Genomic DNA, 24,523 nt, shown 5'->3' with positions numbered 1-24,523 from the left:
TCAATTACAGTAGAAGAAGTACAAGGGTAAAAGTGATCCGTCAATTTGGATCTTGACACAACTGAAAGGCCAGTTTCTTTCACTATCAGCCAAGAAAGTGTTTAAGAACCTAGATAACTCAAAATGGCAGTTTTATATGGTTTGTCTTATTTGGAAGAGCAACAGTTGCAAATGTGGTCTCTTCCACTTACAAGCAGATTTTATGATGAAACATTTCTATTGTGACTTGTTAAAGTTTTAAAATTTATAAAGGTCATTTGGAAAGGGCCTTGGCTCATGATTTTACCTTCCTAAGCATTCAAAGAGAGAGTTGCAGGCTGATATAAGGAGTTTTCACTCTTGCTGCAGTTTTTTTTCCTTTAAAGGTTTTTCCAGGTCTATGCATATGTTCAATCACATTTTCACTCTTGTTTTTTTGTTATTTCTGTGTCGTTATAGTCATTTTTCAGTAGTTAAAAGCTGCAGGATTTGTTTCCTTTTGAATTATGCAAGTTTATTGGTCAAATGAAGGTTTTGTGAAGCTCGAGGAAATATAATCTATAATTGTTGAACTTTGAGGTGGAATCTTTATTTTAGTTTACAGATCAGATTGGTATTGGAGCAAGGTTCACTTTCCTTCCAAAGCTCGTGTGTTTAAAAGTAGACAAAGGAGACAACTTGCAGGTTAAGCTAGTAATTAGATCATTCAACCATTTGATGTTCAGGTACATGCACCGAAGCTAGATCATTGGATAGCTCAGTTGGTAGTCTATGTCAGGTTGCCACTAATTTCTAAGTAGGAAGAGTTCGAAGTGCTGCTCAAGCAGGAATTTTAGCCAATATGCTATGAAAAAGTGAGGCTCAGCCAATGGTTCTTCTATAGGTAAAACAAGGCCAAAGGGTGCAAGATTATACAAGTAAATTATGAAAGAAGGCGTTTCAACTTGGGAAAGATATGATGGATTTTGAAGTTCTAATGGAATACATTGGTGGGATGTTTGGGCACTTGAAGAGGCCTGTCTTGATGGCCAATGAGGTTTGTGCTCAAGTTCATTATTTGGAGACAGTCAAGAAGAAAAATGCGTTTTATTCCTCTCTTAAATCACAAAAAGTGTGAAGTGGCAAAGGAAAGGGGAATGGAAAGTTGAGGAAGAAGAAGAATGCCATAACCATAATTACTTCGAAGTGCAACGAGAAGCATTATAGCATATGCTCAAGAATAACAACAAAAAGACTTCATTTGTGAGTAAAATTTGATTGCAGCCTCGAAGTAGATGATTGGTTGTTATGTGCCACAATAGGAAAGGTTTGTGTGTTGGTAGTAGTGGGTCTCAAGAGGAGGGTGAGTTGAAAAAGATTTTTCATATTAAGATAAAACTCAAAGAAAGGAATATAAATGTTGTATTTGATGCACGTCCTCAAGCTAATCTTATCTTCCAAAAGATAGTGGTTGAGCTTGGCTTGAAGACAAAGAATCATCCAAATCCAGGTTCATTGGGTTGGCCGAGATGAGGGATGGACATCCTAGTCACTAAGAAATTTAAAATCAGATTTGGGCTCAACTCAGAGTCATGGGCAAAGTGCTGGTATATGTCATTCCATTGGATGTTTGTGGGGTCATCTTTGGCAGTCCATATTTATATATCTGAGATGCTATATCCAATATGAGGGATTAGCTATCATTTACCTTAGCCTATTATTTTATTTTCTGTAGGTTAAAGGGAAATAATTTAAAATAATTAACTTAAGTTGTCTTAATGACATTATGTTATCTTTATTAAAAAGACAACTTATGTTTATTTTGAAAAATTTCCAAATTATTAGCCTAAACTGTCATTAGGGAAGGGGGCGTAAAGTAAAGCTTATTTAAATGGTCTTTCTAGACAGTTCTAAGATTAAGTTTTGGAGGGAAAAGGGAAGAACAATTTAATATTCATTTATTTTCCTCAAAGAGTCTATTGGGTCTTGAAACCACTGCTCCAAATCCCTAGAACATGATTTCTCTTTCAAGGCCAGGGGTTGTCATCATGAAAGTAAAACCAAGGTTCATCCATAGATTATGAAGGTTTAAAGGCCAATTGATGGAAGTGGGTAATCTCTTTTACACTTCGATTTCAACTTGTCCTCGAGAGGGTGTTCCTAGAGGCAACTTAATAGGTATTTAAATCAAACAAAATGGACAACCAGAACAACAAACAATAGCTATACTCAAATTGCATACTTGACCCCCATTTTTGTCAATAGGTCGAGATTGACTACCTGGAAAGACCTCTTTTATAACCCATTCGATATATTGCACGTTTTTGTAGATAATAACAGTGTTATAAGCTCCTGAGATAAGTATGGATATATTGAAAATGATTCTTTGAGAATGTAACAGTTAGGTTTTGCTTAAGATTTTCCTTGGTTTATGTTGTTGACCTTTGAGTAGCATATGTTAATCCTACTCTGCTTCTCACGACTACCTATGAATGATCTTTGTTGTTTTAAATATAGGTGGAGGGTCAAGCTTGTCAAGGCCAGTGCCTTATTGGGTAGAGTTATACTCAGCCATGAAAATATCAATTAAGAAAAAACAGCAAAGATATGACATTGTGTAATCAAGTCTACCTAATTATCCTTCTCCAATTTTGAAATCATTCACATGTAGCATGAAAGAGGTCAATACAAGCAACAATTCTGTATTGAACTTAAAGTGCTACAACATTTATCCGATTCACATTACAATCATACCAGGAAATATGGTCAGGGAGAGATACAAACAGTGAGGAACCTGTCACTCCTTTCTACTTAGAACTTTCCAAAATACCTTCAACAAGCCAAGGAGACACAAGACTACAAATATCTGCTCCAGTATATATCTTTCTGCGACCTCTTAGATGAACTGCCAGATGGTGAATTGATATACATCTTGTTGATATCTTAGAATAATTATTCATCCCTGTATGGCTTGAGAAAATTGAAATTGATAAAGTCCCTTTAAAATATGAATAAACTTGTCAAGTATACCAATTAGGTGAAAATTTCAAATCGTAGCACTATAGTAGGCCAAGATCGACAGCCTTAGACAAATACTTCTCAAAATCAATGGAGCAGATCAAAGTAGCACGTTGGGGGTTGTTCAGAAATAACTCATATTCACGGTGAATGCATTCATGTAGGTGGAACATGAACAATAATGCACGACCTATTCCGTTCCTTCTATGTGGCATTTTGCATGGTTAAAAAATATAAAAATATTCTCCACATTTATTTGGGCACCTTGGGCTCTTTACAAACCTTGAAAATTATTATTACAATATTTGCTTTTAATATTATTGAGACCCTTAGTATGTTCATCACTGTTGCCTCACTTTTTCCCTCTCTATTGGCACTTGAACCAGGTCTGGGGAGCCAATAAACACACAAACTGCCCTAAATGACTAACACTTAGATTTGTTAGGATTTTATGATTAAAGTCAAATTCTCTCAATGTCAAAGGAGGGCAAAACTAGGGCAAAAACACAACATGAGCCAAGATACGAAAAGATTTTACAATTTTTTTGAAAAGTCCCAATGGAGTATGTGAAAGGAGAAGTTGGGGACTGGAAAGACAATGTATTGTGTTGTTGCCAAAACCCATTTCTCGAAGATCGAGCACCTGGTGTAAAACCCTCATAGTTTCTGGATTGGATTTGGGGACAAAAACCCTCATATCCATTATGAAAAATAAATTGAATGAATGATTCAATAATCGGATAATCTATTCAACAATATAAAGCGTATATATAGAGATTACAAGATGACGTTCTAAATTAAGAACAAGTCGTTTAAAGTGAACTACTAAAAAGCTAAACGCTAAATAAAGCTTAAAAGCTAATTAACTAAAAAGAAAAAGCTAAATGCTAAATAAAGCTTAAAAGCTAATTAACTAAAAAGCTAAATGATCATTAAACAAGGAACTAAATATAGGTGACTAAAATATAATTAAATATTCTAATACCCTCCCTTAATGGTCATTCTATCTACTAACTACCCTACAGAAGACACTGCAGGTCTTTTGATCACAAATGAAAAGAACACTCTGTTGCAGTGGAGACCCTCCTTGGATCTGAAAAGTGTTAATGACCAAGAATACCAGAATCCATCCAACCTAACGTTGGGTAACCAAACTGAAAACTGAAACCATGATTTTGAGGAAAATCGGCAAACCCTTTTGCAGAAGAGTATCAACTCCACAACTGACTGCAAGATACCACGGTTGCAGATGTTCGCCCTGGCAGGTGCGACCCAAACTAACTGAAACAAAGCACGATTTTGAGGAAAAAACCGTCAAACCTTCAAATAGGAACCCTCGAAAAGAGAATTTACGATTTTGAGGAGAAAATCGAAAAACCAAGAAATCTGAGGTTACAAATCATCGTTTTTGTGGAAAAAAACGGTAAAACCCAGATAACTAAAATCTTACGCGAATATCGCGGATTACAGATGAGATAATTTTTAAGGGAAAATTATAAACCCTGCGAACAATTTTTGAGGCAAAAATCATGAAAACACTCCCATGATTTTTTGTGGAAAAAATTAGTAAACCGACAGACAATATTTCAGGAAAAAATTGTGAAAACCCTGGGACCTGTAAGATGAGGTCTGGCCTAAATCAATCTGATCAAGGCAACGATATTCAGATATCGTGAACATGCACTGTTTCCAGGTGTTGTGACAGTTGTTGAACTTCTATCTGTGTTCCAACATGATGTTAGTCAAAGATGCCATCACAAAAATGGAGGTTGAACGAGGTCAACCTAGTGAAAGCATGAGACAGAAAAATCTGATTAAAAAATCAGAATAGAAGCAGCTGCACAAAAAATCTAAAACCCTGGAGGTGAATTTTGACACAAATTCCAAGGTGCAAATTTCAAGGTTTGAAAGAAACCCAGAAATTAAAATTTTCTGCACACTTAAAACAGCATAAATGGTGCCCAAAAAACAGCAAAAATCCCAACGTCCACAGAAATAGCAGAAATTGTGAACTGTTTTTAAATTCCAAGGCAAATTTGCTGGCACAAAAATCGAGGCACGGAAAACGAGGCACCCAGAAAAATCTGAGACCAACCCAAAAAAGCTCTCGAAAAACCCACCAAGAATCTGAAAACAAAATGCAGATCTGACGGCTCAAAAATTGAGGCACGGAAAACGGTGCAACCAGAAAAATCTGACGACGACCTAGTTGAGCTCTTGAAAAACCCACCAAGAATCTGCAACCAAAATAAAATTTCGACTTGAACAAAAGGGTCAAAACCCTAGTCGAAAATTGCAGAAACCCTAGGAAAATTTTCAACCTGCAAAAAAAAACTGCCCAGGAAGAGAAAAAAATCTGTTTTTTAAAAAAAATCTCTTCGGTAAAACTTCGAAAAATTTTAATAACAAAAATTTTCAAAATTTTTAATTTCCATGTTCTGATACCATGAAAAATAAATTGAATGAATGATTCAATAATCGGATAATCTATTCAACAATATACAAGCGTATATATAGAGATTACAAGACGATGTTCTAAATTAAGAACAAGTCGTTTAAGGTGAACTACTAAAAAGCTAAACGCTAAATAAAGCTTAAAAGCTAATTAACTAAAAAGAAAAAGCTAAATGCTAAATAAAGCTTAAAAGCTAATTAACTAAAAAGCTAAATGACCATTAAACAAGGAACTAAATATAGGTGACTAAAATATAATTAAATATTCTAATACATTAGACACGATTCCATTCAAGGATTGCATATGGGTAGAAAGATTATATTAGGAGCATATTGAAGATTTCAGAAGTTGTGTGTTCAGGTGTGCCAATGTGTTTTCACTCAGTGTTTAGTGTGTGTGTATATTAGTTTGGTTCTAAGAGTTTTAGATTTCAGCATTGTAATTCCTGATGAATGTTCATATTTATATAAATAGTGCTATTGATATTCCAGCAATAATATGTTTACTTTTGTACTTGCGAAGATGTTTTTAGATATTAAATTATAATATTTCTGGCACTAGTCAGAAATTATATTATAATATTTATTTTGGAGAACTTTAATGTGAATCACAGCCCCTAGAAGATTTAGACTGCTGTAAATGTTTGGGAACTTGCCATACTAATGATTTGTATTGAAATTGTTAGTAAGTGTCTAAGTCACAGGTTACGGCGATTTTCATGGATGAGGTTCGAATTTAATCGAATTTCAAACTTCTATAAAAAAATTCGAATTTCATCGAATTTCCTCTATAAAGCACTGCTATCTGCCTCTAAACACAACTCAGCTGGTCATGGGTATTCTTTGTATATCTTTTTTATCTATTGGGTCATGGGTGTCTGCAACTGCTGGGTCGCCCTCGGATTTTCTCCAACAAGGGTCGCTATTCTGATAATTTATTAAAGTATACATATATTTAAAAATAAACAAAATTATAGAAGGCGAATTTTATCCGAATTTTTTTTCGAGTTTTTCCCTTGTCGAATTTCATCCGAATTTCATGGCTGTCGAATTTGAATTCGAATTCGAACCTTGTGACTTAGGTAAGTGTTATAGTCCCTTGGAGATGCCATATAGGAGACAAAGTTTGATGCATTTACCTTTTGGTTTGCTGTACTATTTCTATTCTAGTTGTAGCGATTCAAGTTTTGCATTTTCAAGCTGCCATACAGCATTGAAAGACATTCATTGGAAAACAATGAGGACCCATACATAACATAGAAGTAATTTGTTTGTTTGTTGTAAATGTGCAAATCACAAAACAAAGTAGTAATTTAAGGAATAGCATCATCACTTGCTGCCATACAAAATCTGTTGGCTGTGCTTCATATGTAGTTTATTTATTATTGTGACCGTATGGCCAAACTTAGTGTGATTTTTTAATTGTTGGTCAACTGCTGGGAGGTGATCACTGGCTATTAATTTCTTCAATTTGCTGCTGTACCATTAAATATCTGGCTGCACCAACTACAGTATTATATCTGGTATTGTACCATTAATGATCTGGCTGCACCAACTACAGTATTATATCTGTTTTTCATAAATTCCCTTTGGCTGGTATTGTGTATATATTGATTATTATTGCTGTTGGTAAACTTGAAATTTTTAAATTTCATTATATGCACAATTTCCATCATATTGATTTTTGATGGAAATTTTTGTATGACTCCAACTGACATTGATTTTACATTATTTTGAAAGGCTTGCCGCCAGAATTAGTTTCCAATCATTTTTACTATAGAGTTTGTATTCTGTTCTAGAAAGCTTGCCACTAGAACCATTATTGTAAAGGTTACAAATTATTATTTGCATGCATTGTAGGTTGTGCAGCTTTGCCACCAACAAGAATTATAATTTAGTAATATTTAATCCTCACCTTGCAAAAAAATCAGAAAAGTTTCAGTTGTCAACATCACATTAGCCTTTGCCACCTCACAGTTTTAGGCAAGTGGAAACAAGAAAATGAGGTGGCTGAAATTAAATCAGTCCACTGCTTGCAAGAAAGAAATGGTCATGGACTAGCTGTTATAATAGTTCAGGAAGCCCTTCTAAGAGTCTAAGGGGTTGCCACCTGGGAAAGCTGTAGAGTATGAAATCCGATTGCTATCCTATTGTTCTCTTTCTAACATAGGTTTGTACTGTCAAAGTCTAGTTGAAGCCAATGAAGAATAGCCACAACCTAAGAGCTCTCATTGACTAGGGAGTGAGAAGACCAAGCACCTTGCATTGTGGTTCTTTGATAGTGGTGGTGCCTGAGAAAGATGGTAGTTGGGGATAGTGCGTGGACTACAAAACTCTAACAAGATAACCATCAAGAGTAGGTATCCACTGCCATAGGTAAATGATCTCTTTGATTATCTACACCATGCTAATCTTTAAGTAAGCTAGTTCTACAGTATCGATATCATCAAGGAAGGATCAATGAACATGCATGAAAAACAGTGTTTAAGACAAAGCAAGGGCTTTATGAACTGTTGGTACTTCCATTTGGATTGTGAAACACATCAAGAAGTTTTTGAGGCTTATGAGTGAGTTATCGAGACCATTTCTTGACTCTTGTGTGATAGTCTACTTGAATGATATTATACTATTCAGCAGGTTATATGAGGAACAGTTTGTGCATCTAAAACAAGTCTTGCAAGTCCTAGAGGAGAACAAATTGGTACTGAATGGTAAGAAGTGTGAATGCATACAATGATTAGCTGTCTACTTAGGATATGCGATTGGAGATGGAGAGATAAGGATAGATCCATCCAAGATAGAGGCCACAATGAGACAGCCTACACCTTCTAATGTCACTGAGACTAAAAGCTTTGTGAGAGCAGTGCAATATGTGAGGAAGTTTGTGAAGTCTTTCTCATCCGTGGTGGCACTGTTATATGCCATTACAAGAAGTGGAAAGTGCTGCAAATGGGGAAGCAAACTATAAGGGCTTTTGAAGTTTTGAGGAGTCAAAGCACAAAATCAGCCATGCATTAGTTTTGCCTAATCTTAAACAGCCTTTTGAGGTACAGACAAATGCTAGTGACCATGCCATAGGGGGGTTCTCCTACAAGAAGGAATATCAATATGTTATCATTCCAAACTCTTATACAGATCAGTCCTTAAGTATTGCATATAAGGCAAGGAGTTGCATACTTGAGTCCAAGTGGCGAAGAAATGGAAAGACTACTTAATGGGCAAAGAAACAATTATCCATATGGATCATTAACCTCTTCAATAGTTGCAAGCTCAAACTAAGTTGTAGCAGGCTAGGCATTATAAGTGGATGAGATTCTTGCAAGAATTCCACTTGGACATCGAGTACAAGCGGAGAGTGACCAAGAAGTTAGCAGACGTGTTGTGTAGGGCTTAGGCTACCCCTAGTTTCAGCAGTGTGCACTTTTTTTTAATTGAAAACCTTTGCCGAAGAGGTATGTGTGGAGGATTATGGGAATGATGAGGATTTTGGAGAGATCTACAAGCAAGCTACAAAGGTTAAGATTGCTGGTTTTGAACCAAATCTAGAGTACTATTTCCAAGATGGAGTCCTCTACAAATTGGGCAAGTTGTGTGTTCCCAAAGAAAGGAGGTTGTTCTTTTTTTTGAGAGGCCCACACGTCAAAAGTGGCTAGTCACATTGGGGTGACTAAGAAATTGGCATATCTTCAAAGGTATGTGTGTTTGCTGAACACGCAAGTAGATGTCTCAAAGTTCATTTGTGGGTGCAAGTTGTATGGTATAGTTTAGCCAAATAATCGAAAGTTGGGACTGTATAAACTCCAAACCATTACTAGTAGGTTTTTGACCATGGGAGTGCGTATCAATACTAGACTTTGTGGAAGGATTCCCCATTTCAAAAAGAGGGCATGATTATCACTGCTCATTTTGTGCAAGTAGACTCTTTAAGGGTATTGATGCAGCTGAGTTATTCTTTTCACATGTGCCCATTCACATTAGATTACCTGAAGTCTGAAAGTATTATATCAGACGACATTGCAAGGCTTTTGGGGAAGTTTTGGTGTGTTTGTGGGAATCAATGGATATTCATTTGGATTTTATATCCATCTCTTTACGTCCCCAAATTGATGGGCAAGTGGAAGTAGGTAATCAAACACTTGTACAACTCTTGAGGGGGTATAATTTGTCTAACATTTAAGCATGGTGCATATTATTCCTATAACAGTTAATAATTTTGCTTCCTATTGCATAGTCCTTTGGATGTTGCCTTAGGAAAGACAATCACACAATGATAAAGAACAAATGGACTAAGAAGTTCTCAAAGATGATATGTTAATTGAAAATGTCAGGCAAACTCATCTCTATGTTATGGAGAAACTAAAGGAGTCATAAGCTAGGTACAAGAAGAGGCATGACCAACATCAAGTTGAACATAATTTAGGGTTGGAGACCAAGTTTTGTTGTATCTAGGCAAGAATGGACTCCAAGGGCAAGTAAGGAATTTTAAGCCTTTAAGGTATGGCATTTATCAGATTCTAGAAAAAATGGGTTAGAATGCAATTTGCCTTGATTTGCTACCAGAATCTTTGATTGTTTGAGCCTTCGATGCTTGATGAAGAAGGAGGTTCTTTCTTGCCTCCTATTGATGATCTTGTAGCAAACAGTCAAGAGGATTTGGGGGGGCAGTGATATTGTTCTTTAAAAGGAGAGGGCTTTTAGGGCTAAATTGGATTGAAAAGACAATTGCCAAGCAAAGCAAAAGGGTATCCAAATGAGGATGTAGGGAAGAAATTTCCTCACTTGATGAGTTTCTAAGCTTTTGGGGACCAAAGTATCTTCATTCTGGGACTTGTAATCCAAGCTATGGGATCTTGGTGCATAACTAAAAGGTCAGTTTCCTTCATTACCGATTGAGAGAGTGCCAAAGAAACTAGAAGACTCAAAATGGTGAATTTACACTGTTTCTCTTATCAGGGAGAGCAAAGGTTGTGAATTTGTTTCTTACACTAACAAGCAGATTGTGTGATGAAACCCATCTATTGTGGCTTGTTAAAGCTATAAAAATGTATGAAGGTCATCTGTTGGCTCAAGTATTTACCTTCCTAAGCATTCAAAGAGAGATTTGCAGGCTGATATATGGAGTTCGTATGGTCTTGGAGGTATGTTTGTAGGGTTTGAACTCTTTTTGCATCTTTAATGCGCTCATGAAGGTCCCAGTGAAAGTGAATTTATTTGTAAAAGGCTGAAGATATAGTGACATGAGGAGTTTGCAGCTTATTATTGATGGAACTTTTTTTCGCTATAAGGGTTTCTCTAGGCATATGGTTGTGTCTAGTCTCATTTTCATGCTTGTTTCTTGTTATTTCTGTGCTATTACAGTCATTTCTCAGTAGTTGAAATCTATAGTGTATGTCTCCTTTTGAATTAGACTTTTGTTTTGGGTGCTAGTTGCAAGTTGATTGGTCAAGCAAGGGTTTGCAAGCAAGAGGAGATAGAATCCATAATTGGTGAACTGTGAAAAGAAATCTCCACCTGTGTTTAAGGATCAAAAAGAGATCTACGTTATCAATGTAAAATAAAAAAGCACTTATGAAACATAAAAAATTCAGAGGGGATACCTTTAAGTGGTTAACCTTAAACCATAGAGAGTAATATAATTCCTACCAGACATATATGTATGTTGGGCAAACCATTAAACATCAAAATACTACCAAAACTTCAAGTAAGAATACTCTTCACAAGAAATGCATATGATTTATTAATATGGGAAAAACCCCTAAAACAGCATAAAAAGTCCATGGGCTATCTAGGGAATTGATAGCACAAACTTTTACTCACATATTACAATATATTATACCTCAATTGGTATCTTTGAGACTCTTCCAAGTGTTATGTAAATCTCTCTGTAATTGCAACGGGCCATTGAATCTTTTAATTTTCCGTCATTGGATTATTGCACATTGTTTCCAATATAATAAATAAGGTGGTTCCACCCGTCAAATGATCTTGAAGTCCCTTCGCCATATTAGCGTCTTAGGGGATTATTATTATTTCAATAACCTTAGGCTCCAACGACCTAATATACTTTATTCTTGAGTATTAGCACTATTTGATAATTTGTTCACTCTTAGTGGTTCAATATCATCTCCATTGTACAGTTTCATTTCCTTTTGTATTTTTGGAGGCAAGTTTCAGTGTGGTTAATAATTTGTAAACATTCTAGAGGTTGCATGACTATCCATTCCTATGAAATGCATTAAGGAATTTGTGAATTTCTGCACAAATTTTCAGCCAAATTGTATGGGGATGTCATAATGAAATGGAAGATATGTTTGTTTTAGAATTGCTTTGTTACTATTTGATTTCTCTCTCTAAAACTTTGTGATGGATGTTTAGCATGTATTGGAACATGGGAAGCCACATGAAAGAAGTGAAGTCATCAACAAATTGGCAGGTCAATTTGTACAAATGAGTCAGCATAAATTTGCATCCAATGTTGTTGAGAAGTGCTTGGAGTATGGAAACCCAACAGAACGCCAAATGTTGATTGATGAAATGCTTGGTCAGACAGAGGAAAATGACAATTTACAGGTACTAATGTTCTCTATCATTATTTTCAAATTTTGATCATGGTTAATTTACATTGTTAAGATTTAAAGTTTGTGATCAAACTTTTCCATAACATAAAGTATCTTTCAATTAAGTCGTTATGCATGCATCAGGTCATTTATTTTGTTTTTTGATTCCGATGCAGTAACTTTAAAATTTAAATAGAGTGGAACTAGTAGTCTAACAAATGAATGACTGTTTTGTTGGCTTATTATTGATAATAGCTTAATGAAGTCTGATACAGTTTTAAAATTGTTCATGAGGGTAAATGCTAAATACCTACTTACATAGATTATGCGCAGTGGCATTTTTTCTGCACATTTCGGTGATTTTGAAATCATAAATTCATGAAATACATTTTCCAGTAAAAAGCCTGAACTTGCTGAAGATCTACACCAAACTTCTAGTAGCAACAAAAAAAGACAAGGTCATCTGTGGAGTTTTTAGGAAGAAATAATATTGAGATTTGTAAAGGAGAGAAATCTTTGTATTTTGAAAGTTTCCAGAGAATGAAGGCCATTATTAATGTCCTTATTTTTTTTAATTATATAGGCAGTGCTTAAATATCTTCTCTGTCTTTCTGATTCGGTCTTGACTTTATGAATTGACTAATCATAAGAATGAACATATGACTGAAGGATTACATTATTGGAAGCAAACAAATATGAATGCAAACTTTGTTAATGTTTTTGGATATTCAACAGTTCTTGTATATGAATGATTTGGTGGTCCAGATAATGATAAAGGATCAAAATGCAAATTGTCTTTCAGAAAGATTGCAAGGTTTGTTAATTTTTTTTGATATTTCAACAGTTCTTGCTTATGAATGATTTGGTGGTGCAGACGATGATGAAGGATCAGTATGCAAACTATGTAGTTCAGAAGGTTCTTGAAACTTGTGATGATGTACAAAGAGAAAAGCTGCTTGCTCGCATCAGACTTCACCTACATGCATTGAAAAAGTACACATATGGGAAACATATAGTTGCTCGAGTTGAAAAACTTCTTGCTGTTGGAGGTGTGTGTCTTCTGGCCTCTTAAGTGACAACTTAACAAGTGATCACAAGTGATCAAGGATCATGCTTGGACGCTTTTGTATTGTGATTCTTGAGTATTCTTTTTAATTTGGTTTCATTTTTTGTTCCATACTTTAGTTTTTTAACTGTGTGATATTTGCGTAGGATTTGACAAGAAGAGCAACTCCAAAATTAGTAATTACAAGCACATTTTGTGGATTTTTTATAGATTATTTGTCACTTGTCATATATTGAAAGTTGGACTGAAATAATTAGGAAAAAATGGGTGTTCAGAATCTATATATTTATTGATAAATTAAAGCAAATAACCAAGCAAGAAGCAAAATGAATATTCGTTTCCAGAGATAATGAAAAAGAATTCGAACTTCTTCAAAACACCTCTCTAAATGTTCAAGAAATGGTCATAAATAATCTGTAAATGACTTCCTCAACTTGCATGGTTTCTTATCCTTGTAGATGTGATATTTTGTATAATAGGCCCATAAGGTTCTTCCTTTGCAATATTTTGCAATTATTGTTTTGAATTTGAATCCATTTGAAGCCATCTGAATTGTGGAGGAGGTAATACTCAAAGAATATTGAAGCTTTCATTTCATATGTTACTTCATAGTTTATAAGTAGCTTTTTGAACTAGAAGACTAGACTTGTACAAGTGTTCAAACATACATCCAAATAACAAAATTTGTCTTTGTTTACCCTATTTAAATTGTTGTCCAAGATTACATAATTTCTTGTAGTATTTAAAATTAATTCTTATTATAGTTCCAGCATTTATTGTTGCCACAGGGAAATCAAATAGATGTGTATTCACTCAAGGGGGCATGATAGTCCGCCCTCCCTGAGATTTCTTGTCCTGAAGTAACAGCAGATTCGGATGGTTGAAGATCTCTTCTCCTTCCCACGTAGCATCCTCCTCATGTAGGCCCTTCGCCCTTCCATTTAATAAAAAAATTAGGGATAGTCTTATTACTTAATTGCTTCTCCCTCATATTGAGAACTGTTTCAGGTTCCAAGATGAATTTACCCGCGTCGTCAAGTTGGTGCAACTCTACACATGGGGCAACTTGTTGCTTCAACACTTTCTTGAGTCTTGACATGTGAAAGATGTTGTGAATATGGCTGTTCTCGGGCAAATCCAATTTGTAAGCTACTTCATCAATCTTCCTTAGGATCTTATATAGTCCATAAAATCAGGTTTTAGTTTTTCCACTCGACGTACCTTGATGGATGATTGCTTATATGGCTGTAACTGTAAGAACACTATTTCTCCAACTTCATTGGTCCTCTCGGTGCAGTTTCAATCAACATAGATCTTTTGTTGATTCTATGCTTGATGCAAATTGTCTTTGAGGGTATTCATAATGTCCATAGTCTGTTGTACAAAGTGTTTTGTCCTTGGCACTCGACTTTCTTGTGAAATCAAACTTCCGAAAGAGGTTGACTTGTAACCATACAATGTTTTGAACGGACTCATTTTGATTGACATCTGATGAGTGGTGTTGTAGCAATATTCACCAAGGTGCAACCATTTTATCCATGCGTTCTGTTGTCCGATGACATAATTCCTCAAGTATCGTTCTATCCACTTGTTGAAATTTATGTTTTCCCATCTATTTGAGATTGGTAACTTGTGCTGGGTGTAAGATCATGATGGGGTTCACCTAGTTTGCTTAACACTTTACCTAGTTGGTGTTGCTCAATTCCACCAACTCACCAAGCCTAGTTGCTCTCCAGACCTCCAAGTCCTTCTCAATCTCCTCTAGGGCTTGACTCTTTACCTTCCCAAGGTGTTTGCTTCAAGTGTTTTGGCTAGGAACCCTACCAATTCACAGTGCTTTCCATGTGCTCAATTATGGCTTCTTGGCTTCAAGTTGTCAAATTGACCTCTTACCATTGTGAGATGATGCAGAGGTGTGGAGGTGTCTTCTTTTATGTTTTGAATGCATTTAGGGTCCATTTGAGGTTTGCAATCTTTGGGTTTCTTACCGATTTCAAAATCTTGCCTAGAAAAGGGCTACAAGGAATTTAGCCCAATTAGGCTTCCTAAAACCGGTTTTTTAGGGCTTGAGTGAAAACGGTCCAAAAGACCCCCTAGCAAGTTTGGTTTTCCTTCAATGGTTCATCTAACCTCGATAGATTTTTGTGGTTTTTGCTTCTTATTCCACCATACAATGTGCTAACCCCAAAATGGGGTTTTGAAGGGTTTTCTAGGCCTCTAGCCGACAGTGAATGGTCAAGTTGGGGTTTGAGCATCAAATGACCTTGTCAAGGCTTCTCCTTGCATTGGCAACTCTGTCCCAACTCCATGGACCCCTCCAAAATCTAGGATAGTGATTTGGTGTTCACCCCTGCACTTTGCACCACATTTTCACCTTATTTCCTCTAGCCGGGTTGCTCTTGGATTCACCTAGAATAAGGTGACAGTCATATTGAAACTCTTCTCCAGCATCTGCCCCTGCATATGTACACTGTATAGGTGGTTGCTCTTCATGTCCCAACAAGCCGTGATGGCAGCACGTGTGGAGTTCATGGGGCAACCATTTTTACATGAAACTGCTATATACAAGCCAAAACTGGCTGTTTGCAAACTAAAGAAAGAAAACACTAATGAAAACTATTTACAAAACTTGAAATTGAACCAACAACATTGTAACACACTAGAGAAACTCAATCCATTGCTGGATCAATGGATTCAATCCATTTTCAATTACAAAATGAGTAAAATCAAGCCAAAATGCTGCCAACTAGTCTGAAAATGAGTAGTTTCAGATTGTTGAACTTACATGACACATTCTCCAACCTTGGTAACCATGCAAGAGAGGGTACTTATAGCTTTTCCCATGTGTGGAGTCATCCTAGGGCGTTGGACAATCCCTAACTCCATCGCTAACCAATTCAGGACAAAAGTTGTCATGACAACTTTTTGCAACTTTGCACTTTTGCACTTTTTGGTCTTTCCAACCTATGAGACCTATTCTAAGTCATCCCACATGACTTTTAAAACATGCCTAAGACTAATTTAACCCTCCCTAATGCCTATACCAAGTTTTGACATTTTTGACCATCAAGAAGGTCAATTACCTACTCAAACCCACTATTTACACAAAAATGCAAACCTAAGAAGAATGAACTCAACTTAGGCCTACATTGACTCAAAACACTAACTCTTGGACCCTCCTGGAGTCCTTATTCACTACTGACTTGGCTAGGGTCAATACAAGCCAAAATTGAAAAAACTAGTTAGTCTAAGTCCTAGGTGCTCCTGCACTAGATCAGTCCTTGCTAATCGGAAGAGCTCTTGCCAAAATTGGATGAGGAATCAACTGTGTCAGTTGCTGACTATGCTCCTTGGAAGACCATGTAATTTGAAGATTTCTTTAAAGAATACTTTTGCTATTTGTTGGGTTAGATACTCAATGGATATTGCAAAGAAGTGTGTCTACTTGGTGAGCCAATCCACTACTACATAAATGCAATCCTTTCCTTGAACTTTAGGTAACCTTGTTATGAAGTTCATCGAGATGCTTTCCCATTTTTGATTTGGAATGGGCAAAGGTTGTAGTAGACTTGTTGGGTGGCTTTGCTTAGTTTTGTTTTTTTGATAGGTCATGCATTCTTGTACATACTTTAGGACATATTTCTCGAGGCCTTTCCAAGAGTCTCTCTCCCGTACCTGTTTGTAAGTTTTATAGTACCCTTGGTGGCCCACTAAGGGATTGTTGTGGTATTGAAAAATCTTTCCCTTCATTTCGAGTTGGGCACAAGGGATATCCTATTTTTATATAGGATAAGCTCTTCCACTACTTTGTACTCTTCATTGGGTAAATTTCCTTCAAGGTTACCATTAGCTTGTGGGTATTTGACATATTCTGCAATGATATTATTCTTCCAATCCGTGGTAATGCTTGTTAGGGTGTTCAAATATGGTCGTTGTGATAAAGCATTTGCTACAACATTATTTGTCCCTTTTACATACTCAATATCGAAGTCAAAAGCTTGTATTTTGCTTACCCATTTTTGCTGTCTATCATTTAGGTCCTTTTGATTCATAAAGAATCTCAAGCTGTTATGATTAGTCTTAACATTGAATTTCCCACAAACTAGATATTGTCGAAACTTGGTTAAAGCGTGCATGATAGCGAGTGTCTCCTTATCATAGATTGAGTAATGTCTTTTAGTCTCAACGAGCTTGTGACTTTCAAATGTAATGGGATACTTATCTTGCATAAGGATCGCTCCAATTCCTTCCTGTTGTGACCTTTTTCACACATCGCCCCATTGCAAATGGGGACCCTCTCTTTTCCTGCTTTCTAGGATTTTGTTAGTATCCTGTGACCTTTTGCTGCAGTTTCACCAAGCCTTGTCTAGTTCAGAACATTTCAGGGCTTGACGATTGAAAGTTAGTTTTTTGCAAGTTATGTGATTCCGAAGTGTGAACACCACCAGAGTGCTTAGAGAGGCCAAAGGACGAAGATCACAATTGATTTGGACGAATTTGGACAACTTTCTATTTTTAGAAAGTTTGCTTTTTCCTATTTTTTAGGAAGTTTCTTTTTTGGCATTTTTAGCCCGATCCCCGGTATGGCTATTTTTAGAAAGTTTTCCCTATTTTTTAGGGATGTCTGCTTTTTGCTTTTTCGAGATGCAAACCTAGGGTTTACACTTGTGCCATTGACCTGCTTCAATCGGAACTCAAAAAATTCCAAGTTTTGACCTAAAAAAGCTAAATCCCTAGATTTTAGGCTATTTGCTTTTTCGGGATGCAAACCTAGGGTTTACACTTGTGCCACTGACCTGCTTCGACTGGAACTCAAAAATTCCAAGTTTTGACCTAAAAAAGCTAAATCCATAGATTTTAGGCTTTTTTCTTTTTCGGGATGCAAACCTAGGGGTTTACACTTGTGCCACTGACCTGTTTCGACCGGAACTCAAAAATTCCAAGTTTTGACCTAAAAAAGCTGAATCCCTAGATTTTAGGCTTTTTTTGCTGCTTCAGATGATCCTCCTAAGCATGGATTTCAAATTTCAAGTTAATCCGGTTAAATTAGATTAAACTGTGAAATTTTGAAATTTCTTTGAAAATTCTTCTAAGTTTGGCTAACAAGGGTTTTGAAGTGTTTTTGTAGGTTCAAACCCCATCACGAAGGTTGAAGAGGCCATGAAGGAGCCTTGCATGAAGTCCGCCATGCCTTAGGAGGCTGTGTGGGTGCTCTCATCAAAGTCCGCCATGAGTTTAGAGGTCACATGGGTACCCACTCTAAAGTTCACCCCACCTAAAGAGACCATGGAGGAGCAAGGGTTGAAGTCCGCCCAAGGCTGAAGAGGCTATGTGGGAGCCAAGCTCCAAGTCCGCCTTGCATAATGGAGGTCATGTGGGTGCTAAGGTTAAAGTCCGCCATGCCAATGGAGGTCACATGTGTGCCTACTCCAAAGTCCGCCATGGGTTGAAGGGGCCATGAAGAGGCCAAGCCAAAGTCCGCCATGTTGGGAGAGATGCTTGAAGTCCGCCCAAGAGGAGGGATGCCTAAAGTCCGCCCTAGGAGGTGTCTCCAAAGTCCGCTCAAGCTGGGAGTATAGCCTAAAGTCTGCCCAAGCAAGAAGAGGGGCCATGAAGGAGCTAACAACAAAGTCCGCCCAAGCTTGCCAAGTGTTGGGAGCAACCTCCAAAGTCCGCCCCACCTAGAGAGGTTTGGAGGAGTCAACACCAAAGTCCGCCAAGGGTAAAGAGAGCTATGAGGAGGGACCTTCAAAGTCCGTCCCATGCCTTAGCCAAAATTTCGCCTTAATGGAGGCCATGAAGAGGCCAAGCCAAAGTCTGCCAAAGCTTAAGAAGCCATGAAGGGGTTAAGGTTGAAGTCCGCCCAAGGTTGGAGAGGTCACATGGGTGCTAAGGCTAAGGTTCGCCCCACCTTGATGGAGGTCGTGTGGGAGCAAGGGTCAAAGTCCGCCCCAATGCCTTAGCCAAAATTTCACCCTAATGGAGGCCATGAAGAGGCCAAGCCAAAGTCCGCCAAAGCTTAAGAAGCCATGAAGGGGCTAAGGTTGAAGTCCGCCCAAGGTTGGAGAGGTCACATGGGTGCTAAGGCTAAGGTCTGCCCCACCTTGATGGAGGTCATGTGGGAGCAAGGGTCAAAGTCCGCCCCAATGCCTTATTCAAATTTTCACTTTAATGGAGGCCATGAAGGAGTTCTAGCCAAAGTCCGCCATACCTTGGAGAGGTTGGCAAAGTCTGCCAAAATTTGAAAAAGATGGAGATAAAATTCGAAAAATCAACCTACACATGGAAGGTCAAACAAAGTCAACATGATGTCACAAAATCCACAGAGATTTCAAAATTAAATCCAAAATGAAGAAATATCTAAATAAAAAAAAAAATCCAAAATGGAAAGTTTTTTTTGAGAATATTGAGAGAATATTAAAAAGTTATTGAGATATTAATTCAAAATGGAAAGTTTTTTTTGAAAGGGAATATTGGAGGATTAATGAATATCTTCAAACTTAAATCAAAATGGAAAGTTTTTTCTTTAGAATTAGAAGTATGAGTTGGATGATTTTAGGGGTTTTGCTTAAACCTTGTCTACAAATACTTTATTATCAAATTCATTATTACACCAAGAAGTTCAAAATTACTAGGGAGAGCTTAGTAAAGTATGTCAGTTTGAAGATCATCTGGAGGAAATTCTAGATATTACTGGAAGTGGGATAATATTTTTTGGCAGAAGGCTTATAGATTTCTGGAGAAAGGCATCTTTTCTGAATTTTCTCAATATTTTGGAGAAAAGTCTAGCCTTATTCCTATCCAAGTCAGAGGTGAAATTAAGATTGTGAATTTTCTGAATATTTTCCAGAATTTAATAAATGATTTTTTTCGAAAATTTTGGATAAAGAAAATCATTTTTTTTGGCTAAGTATGAAATTTTTTTTGAAAATTTTAACACTTGATGGTGACTTCAACTGACCTCAAGACTGAGGGTCTGGAGGTGAAAATTCAATTTTTTTTGGCTAAGTATGAGAGTGAAAAATGGAAAATTTTCCAACACTTAGCCATTTCGCGGCCTCGTTATTTTTTTTTTTTTTCGAAATTTTGCAGAATTTTTCTAACTTAAAGTTTTCATCATTCATCTGCAGGTCTTAAGCACCATGAAGTTCCAGGTAGATAAAGATGCTCCTCCAGAGTCAAGGATGACTTCCAAGTGGAAGAACATCAGCAACACCAACCTCAGACACATCAATCTGAGGGAGTTTAAGAAGCGAATGTTTGGTTTGGACAACCTTGTGCCTACCACCATTGCGTGAAAAATGATGAAGAGTGGTATCGTGCATGCTGCCGGCTTCCTCCCCACCATGCAGTGCAATGAACTAGTAGTTGAATGTGCCAAACACTACAACCCCATCAGTAAGGATATTGTTGCACCTGATGGAAGAGTGTTGGTGAATGTCAGCGATGAGGCCATCAGAGAGGCCTTTAGGATCCCTGAGTACCACAACGCAGTGTATATGACCAAGGATGAAGCTAACAGTCTGTACCATGATCACCTGGAAGAATATGATGCCATAGTTAATCATTCTTGGCTAGACAAGCCGAGGAAGGGTGCCTCCAAACTCCAGAGAAAGAGCCTAGTGTGAGCATACTTCAAGGAGGACATTGGGGACATGATTGTCTTGCTCAATAGAATAATAGGAAATCCTTAGGGAGCTCCATTCGAACCCTGGATGTATTATTTCATTAACGAAATAATTAATGGAGTAAAAATGATAGACTGGGCCCGTATGATCAGCGACAACCTAGACAGCTAGCTAAGGAATCTGGAGGCGAATAGGACTTTCTTCATGAGTTCTTACTTGTTCTATTCTTTAGCCAGGACCTACAGGTACAAAGGTCTCACTTGTAGAGGAGAAGTTGGGAACAAGGAGAACCAATTTCCGGTATATGATTGCTATCCCCAGCTCCATATGGAGGAGAAGTTCCATTTCAAAAGGGTGAATGATGCCTTCCTGATGCACATTACCCGGACCCTTCAAGGTGGCCTGCACCAAAGGCTCTCTCAAGAGTCTATGGACTTCATCGGTCGGTTCGAGTGTTGGTACATCCAATATCCAAAGTTCACTTACCTCCGAATTCAGGGATTCTCTGGGCCCCCATACAAGCTTCCAGCTTACCCTACCGACCGAGTGGTGTTGCTCGAGGTTGTGAGACAATTGGAGGAGTATATAGTGATTCAAAGGGATAAGCAGAAGAAGGCAGGGACATCCTCACTTACAATTGGTAATGGGCTGGAAACATGTCCATCATCACAGGCTGCAGCTACCGCTGAGAAAGAACTGGCCTGGTATCCCTTCTACCAATACAAACCAAGAAAAGATTTCGATCCATTCCATAGGATAAAGAAGATCGAAGGGACAACGTTTGAGCACAGACTGGATCTGGAAGACTACTGGGTGAATGCAGCCGATAGCTTCGAGATCCGGAAGAGTTTCTGGTCAAGAATTCCTTTAAGTATGGTGAGAGCAACGGAAGTGTTCAAAGTTGCCGATCAGGTGGAAGAAAGCCTAGAACTTTAGCAGCCGAGTTTTGAGAAGATGAAGAATGAACCTCTAGTCTTGATAGATTGGACAGAGGGAGAGAAATCAGATCTAGCAGACCTCATGAGGTCGATGGTTGAGTACTCAAGGTGGTGGGCGTCTGAGAAGACAAAGCAATTGAAGGCCAAAGGTGTGGTTCTAACTTATGAATTGATGGGAGTAGATGATACTTTGTCTGTCCATCCTTGTACCTTTGTCGGTGATGCTCGGAATCCAGAAAGTGTTGGATCTCGAAAGAGAAAGGAGTTGGGTGGAAGCTCCACTAAGGTCACAGGGAAAAGGGCTGTAGGTGAGAGAAGAGAATCCAACGAAAGTCACTCCATCCTAAGTGCTGCTTCCATTGCGCCTGATCAAAGTACAATTGGGGAACAAGAGATGAACATCTATGTGAGTGATGATGAAGTAAGAGTGCTTTCCCAGCCAGTTGAGGAAGTGGTGGAGAAGGTCTTCCGAACTCCAGACAGGGGGCAGGATGAAGCCCCTACAATCTTCTTGGATGGCATACCAGCGAACCCAGGAGAAGCAGACGATGAGTTTGATCGGAACACTGTAGAACAATCAACCATTCCTGATTGGCTGAGAGCAAGGATAAAGGCCAAGGTTCCCAAGGATGCCCACTCAATCGAGGAGGTCACCGCAACATTCCCGGAGAAGGTGAATGAACCTGCTATAGCTAAACCGCCCAAACCAGCCAGGAAGTTCTCCTTGATTCAGAGAGACAGTGCCGGATTCAGGACAGTCCAGATAGCAGTGCTCAAAGAAGGGAAGACTAGGGACAATGTCACCGCAGATGACTACAAGATTACCACCATAGAGATGGGTAAGCCTACCCAAGACCAGGAGATCCAATTGACGACTCCTATAACGTTCTAAAGATGAGGCCCGCTCAACCATGAAGTCCCGACTACTCCACCACAGCCTCTTCAGCAGGGATCAATGAAGGACTATGATGAGATGAAGGGATCATACACTCAAGAAAAGGAGTGGATTTCAGACGCTGTGATACATACTGACACCTTGGTAGAAAACTTAGTATCAGCACATGAGGCAACTTCTTTGTTGATTGATCGTATCCAGGATCTATCATCCAATTGGGAAGAAGTGGATGAAATTTAGAATGAAATACTCCCTCACCTGAATGTTATTCGAGGCATGTCAAAGAAGAGCTTAGTGGATGCAGGCATCATACAAACAGGAGACAGGTACGACTTCGGCACGTGGTACTATGCTCTGGTCACTCGGATTGAGGTTCTGAAGAAATCCGAGACCAAGTGTTTTGAGACAGAGGCAAGGGTTAGAGAGATCCTGGGCAAGGTATTCCGTGTGGTGTCAGAGATCTGGCAGAAGGAAAGCCTAAGGGAGAAGCATTTACAAGCAGAGAACCTGAGAGCCAGGATTCAGGCAAGCTTCTTCTGAGATTCAGGGATGATTAACAAGGGCGATCTTTCGAAGATTGCAAACTTCCTCTCCATCAATGACTACTTCCTCACCCAAGCAGTGGAGTGGGAAAGCATCCTTGCCACATGCGCCGACGATGTGGATCTCATCGACTTCTTGATTGGCGGTTTGCCAAGTGTCACCATGGAGGAGGTCAAGCTCGTGGTGTCCAGATACGTTGAATCTCTGAAAGAGGAAAGTGGCCACTCACCTCAGTAAAATTAGCAGCTGCGCCACTTGTCACTCTTTCGTTTGCTTGAACTGATAGTATTTCAGGAAACCCTAATTAGGGTTTAGGACTTTCAATCTTGGCCCTTGATCACTGTTTGATCTCGGCCATTCATTTATTTTTGAGAAACTATATAAGGTTGCCTCCTCTCATTTGAAAAGGTGAGGTTTTTGATGTATTGTTGCTTAAGGTCATTTCCAGATAATATATTGCATGTGCGCTGCTTTGTAATCTCTATTATTTGAATGATTTGCATGGTTTCAATTGCCTCAACACTTAGTTAAAATTAATCTAGATTTGCTTTCATTGTTGTTAATTTGAATGAAGGATTTGATAAGTATCAATTGATGGTGTATTTCCGCTCATACTTTTGGTAAATGGATGATTTCCATTCTATCGTGCAAAGTTAGTCTGAGCCCATCCCCTATGCATCCCAACATCTCGATCATAAGCACAACCCATTGAAGATTGCACCGGCCTTGTGTAGTTGTCCCTAGTGTGGCGAAGCAAGGTTTGGTTTCTCGAGAGCACCCAGTTGATACCATCTCCGAAATTCGCAGATTAGATTAGCCTTTCTAAACCCTATCTCTTTTTCCCTTTCTTTTGAAAGTCTAAATCCCAGAAAATTCCCCCAAAAAGGAAGAGCCTAAAATTGCTAAATCCATCTAAGTCCAGCAGTTCAAGAATACTTGTCAAACGTAAGTCCCCCTTGAAAATTTCAGCATACACTACCCAAAAAGCTATTCCACTAAAGTCGTTTGTTCGCACATATAGACCTTGGAATCAGTAGTGGTTTTTCAGGAGAGGATAGAATACCTTCGGGTATCCTATCCTAAAGTTCGGTAGATGATAAAACAGACACCAACACTTTCCTAGAAGCATCACACTGTAGTTCAAAGGGTAATGTGAAGTCAGGGATAGCTATAACAGTTAATGAACTCATTGCTTCTTTTAGTCTTTTAAAAGCCTGTTCGAGACAATTCACTCTATACAAAGCCCCCCCCCCCCCCGCCCTTTTGGTCAAGTTTGTGAGTGGGGCAGCTATCTTGGAGAATCCTTTTACAAAACGCCTATAGTAACTACATAGTCCCACGAAGCGCCTTAGTTGTGTTAGGGTTTTGGGATTTGGCCATTCCTTAATGGCTTTGATTTTTTCTTTATTTACGCTTACCCCTTGCACATTGATCTTGTGACTAAGTAAAGGATTTCTTCTAGGCCA

The 24,523-nt window shown here is 38.2% G+C and overlaps 1 protein-coding gene across 2 annotated transcripts in view; it reads left to right on the top strand.

Annotated features, from left to right (window-relative positions):
• The window catches only part of LOC131047405 (pumilio homolog 5), an 88,134-nt gene that overhangs the window by 13,804 nt on the left and 49,807 nt on the right, over nt 1-24,523 (top strand). For both annotated transcript variants that reach the window (XM_057981290.2, XM_057981291.2), the window contains exons 9-10: nt 11,806-12,000; nt 12,862-13,036. In XM_057981290.2, coding sequence (XP_057837273.1) covers nt 11,806-12,000; nt 12,862-13,036 — 370 coding nt within the window. The remainder of the gene's footprint in view (nt 1-11,805; nt 12,001-12,861; nt 13,037-24,523) is intronic.

Source organism: Cryptomeria japonica, chromosome 2 (assembly GCF_030272615.1).
Source record: "Cryptomeria japonica chromosome 2, Sugi_1.0, whole genome shotgun sequence".
In the NCBI taxonomy this organism is placed as follows: domain Eukaryota; kingdom Viridiplantae; phylum Streptophyta; class Pinopsida; order Cupressales; family Cupressaceae; genus Cryptomeria; species Cryptomeria japonica.
Note: the sequence above shows the minus strand (reverse complement) of the source record. Positions and strands in the feature narration are given on the sequence as shown.